Below are 2,706 nucleotides of genomic sequence, written 5' to 3' on the forward strand. Positions count from 1 at the left end.
AAATTCATAACATGGCTTACTAAAAATTAACAGTTACATATTTATGTTGTAAACATGGGGCAGAAGTAAAGTCTTCAGAAAAATCTGCCCACCCTTTATTATAAAAAAACATTTTATAGTTGAAAAAGAAAAGAGAAGCATGGCAATAAAACTTAAACACAAGCAATGCAATACATCTTCCCATGCCTTTGAAGCTTCCATTTTGGTACAAGTTATTGACTTTCTAAGCAATGCATTTGAGCCTATTTCCGCTTGCCAACAATCACTTCCCTTTAAGCACTCAATATGTACTTAACAATGTATATAAAAAGAGCTCACCACATGGTTTATAAACCAATATTATGAACCAATATTAAGAAATGCAAAGGCAAGAAATATTAATTGCAAAATATTTAATCATGAAAACATAAACTCACCTTAATTAAAAGGCTAATTGAATTAACGAGGCTTTATTTTCTTCTACGAGATCTATAAATTTTTGCTGCTTTGCCTTCAACCATCTTCACAAGCCGCATAGGTTTTCTTGTTCTAAATACCAAATACAAAACTACATATATCCCCTATCAAAACAGCTTTCCAACCAAATCCATTTTCAGACTTTGAATCTTCTTCTAATGGAGTTACTAGTTGCCTTTCCCCATTTTCACATGCTTTTCTTAGTGAAATCCACACAATCGTGGGTTTCCTTCATATGAATTACTATCAAATGTATCAAGTTGTTTGTCCAGAGGTATGTGTCCTTCAAGTTGATTATGTGAAACACGAAAAACTGAAAGAAATATCAAGTCTACCAACTGTGTCGGAATCTTTCCATTAAACATGATTGAAGAGACATTTAATGACTCAAGATTTCTCAATTTTCCTAAAAGAGGTGGAATATTACCAATTAGGTAATTATGAGAAAGACTGAGTAGTTTAAGTGATTCAAGCTTCCCAATTGACCATGACATATTTCCTATGAATTTATTGGCTGAAAGATCAATTATTGTGAACAAAGTTTGGATCATCAAATCAATCTCTCCATTCTTTCCATATCACGTGCACATAATATTCGTAACTGCCTACTCGCATGTATTCAATCTCTTGATTTGGAACTATCATGGCTTCAAGACTAATGAAGTACTCAAGTGGCCAAGGTCCACTAGAACTATTGCTGGAAATGTCAAAAATTCGCAACTTAGAGAAGGAATAATTGCCGATTGCATCTTTCAGAGATCCATACAGTTTGTTGGATTGTAGAATAAGAACCTGTAGTTGTTTAAGAGTTTGCCAAAAAATAGGGAAGGTATCATCTATCTTATTGTTGCCAATATCCAAAACTTCTAAATTTTTGCAATTGGTGATGGATGAAGGAATTCGCCCTTCTAATAGATTGCCATTAAAGTTCAAATACATAAAGCTGTTATTGTTTGAAAATGATGTACGGATACTTCCATGGAAATTGTTCATGCCTAGATGCAACACCAACAAATCATTGCTAAATCTTCCCAAACAATGTGGGATGAAATCGTTAAAGCTATTGTTGGAAAAGTCATGAATTTGGGCCTACTTTAGCTTGCAAACTGAACTTGGCATTGCCCCTTCCAACTTATTGTTGCTCAAATAAATATAAATCAATGAATATGTTGGAAATGACCTATATGACCCAATGCAGGTTATCATTGAGGAATAATAATTGTAAATGAGGTAGGTTGAACAAGGAGGATGGTATTGTTTCATTGAGCAAGTTACAAGATAAATCCGACTCAATTAAACTTAAAAGCCTACCTAGTTGAGAAGGAATGGTCCCGCCAGTCTATTGTTTGATAATAATAGATATTTTGGCTCTACCAAGTTTGCAAAGAAGTGGGAATTGTACCATTGAGATTGTTGTTGAAAAGAAATAAACTAATGAGCTAGTTAAGGTTTGCTAACAAGGGGGGAATTTGACCACTGAACTTGTTAGATGAAAGTGACAACAAAGTGAGGTGCTTAAGGTTTTCAAATACTATTGGAATTTGACCACTAAAATTATCTAATGGGATAGATAACTCATTGAGTTGCCTTAAATCACCAAAAAATGCTGCATTTTAGCCTACAAAATTGCAACCTCCAAGAGACAATCTTTTCACAGACCTTAGATTACTAATAAGGTCATGTTCTAAATGTATTGCAATTTTTGTATAAGAAAGATACAGTGTCTCAAGGGAACAACTCCAATTGGACCTTGGCAAACAACGGTCATTTCCCCTTAAATCGAGCACTCGAAGCTTTGGCCTTTGAAGTAATTTGCCTGGGAATTCCCCTTGTAATCCACAATCCATGAGTTGGAGAGAAGACAATGAAGAAGACAAATTCATCAAGGAAATAGGTTCAGCCAAAAACATATTTGCATAACTCAGATCAACTTCTCTTAGATTTGGTAGATTTTGAACAAGTTTGTTGAACACGATTGTATCTAGCATCAAGTTTTGATTATCTAATGGATCAAGCGACATCAATGTTGATGAATGGATGTAATCTACGAACTTCACATGCAATCCACTATACTTGAGTTTTTATTGCTTATGCATCACGTCAGCTAAAACTGCATGAGAGGAACTATCTGACACATGACTTGGAGCTTGCAGTTATAGTATTTGCTCTTAAGATCTGGAGACACTATTTGTATGGGGAGAAATGCTACATCTACACAGATCATAAGAGTTTGAAGTATTTAGGCACCCA

At 34.6% G+C, this 2,706-nt stretch overlaps 1 protein-coding gene across 1 annotated transcript; it reads right to left on the bottom strand.

Annotated features, from left to right (window-relative positions):
* Window positions 1–1,011: 1,011 nt before the first annotated feature.
* On the bottom strand, window positions 1,012–2,477 carry LOC110634936 (receptor-like protein Cf-9 homolog). The gene is made up of 2 exons (XM_058153157.1): window positions 2,090–2,477; window positions 1,012–1,451 (listed from the first exon to the last, which is right to left on the bottom strand). Exons 1-2 carry the CDS (start codon window positions 2,475–2,477, stop codon window positions 1,012–1,014), a joined length of 828 nt encoding a protein of 275 aa, XP_058009140.1.
* Window positions 2,478–2,706: the final 229 nt, after the last annotated feature.

The sequence above is a fragment of the Hevea brasiliensis genome, chromosome 1, assembly GCF_030052815.1.
Source record: "Hevea brasiliensis isolate MT/VB/25A 57/8 chromosome 1, ASM3005281v1, whole genome shotgun sequence".
Classification (NCBI taxonomy): domain Eukaryota; kingdom Viridiplantae; phylum Streptophyta; class Magnoliopsida; order Malpighiales; family Euphorbiaceae; genus Hevea; species Hevea brasiliensis.

What these genes read in the sequence shown, in the direction of transcription:
- LOC110634936 (XM_058153157.1), bottom strand. Translation starts at nt 2,477, where the DNA reads ATGTCGCTTGATCCATTAGATAATCAAAACTTGATGCTAGATACAATC. An exon ending in GAAAAGATTGTCTCTTGGAG is followed by an intron (nt 1,452 to 2,089) that starts GTTGCAATTTTG and finishes TGTTGCATCTAG; the next exon opens with GCATGAACAATTTCCATGGA.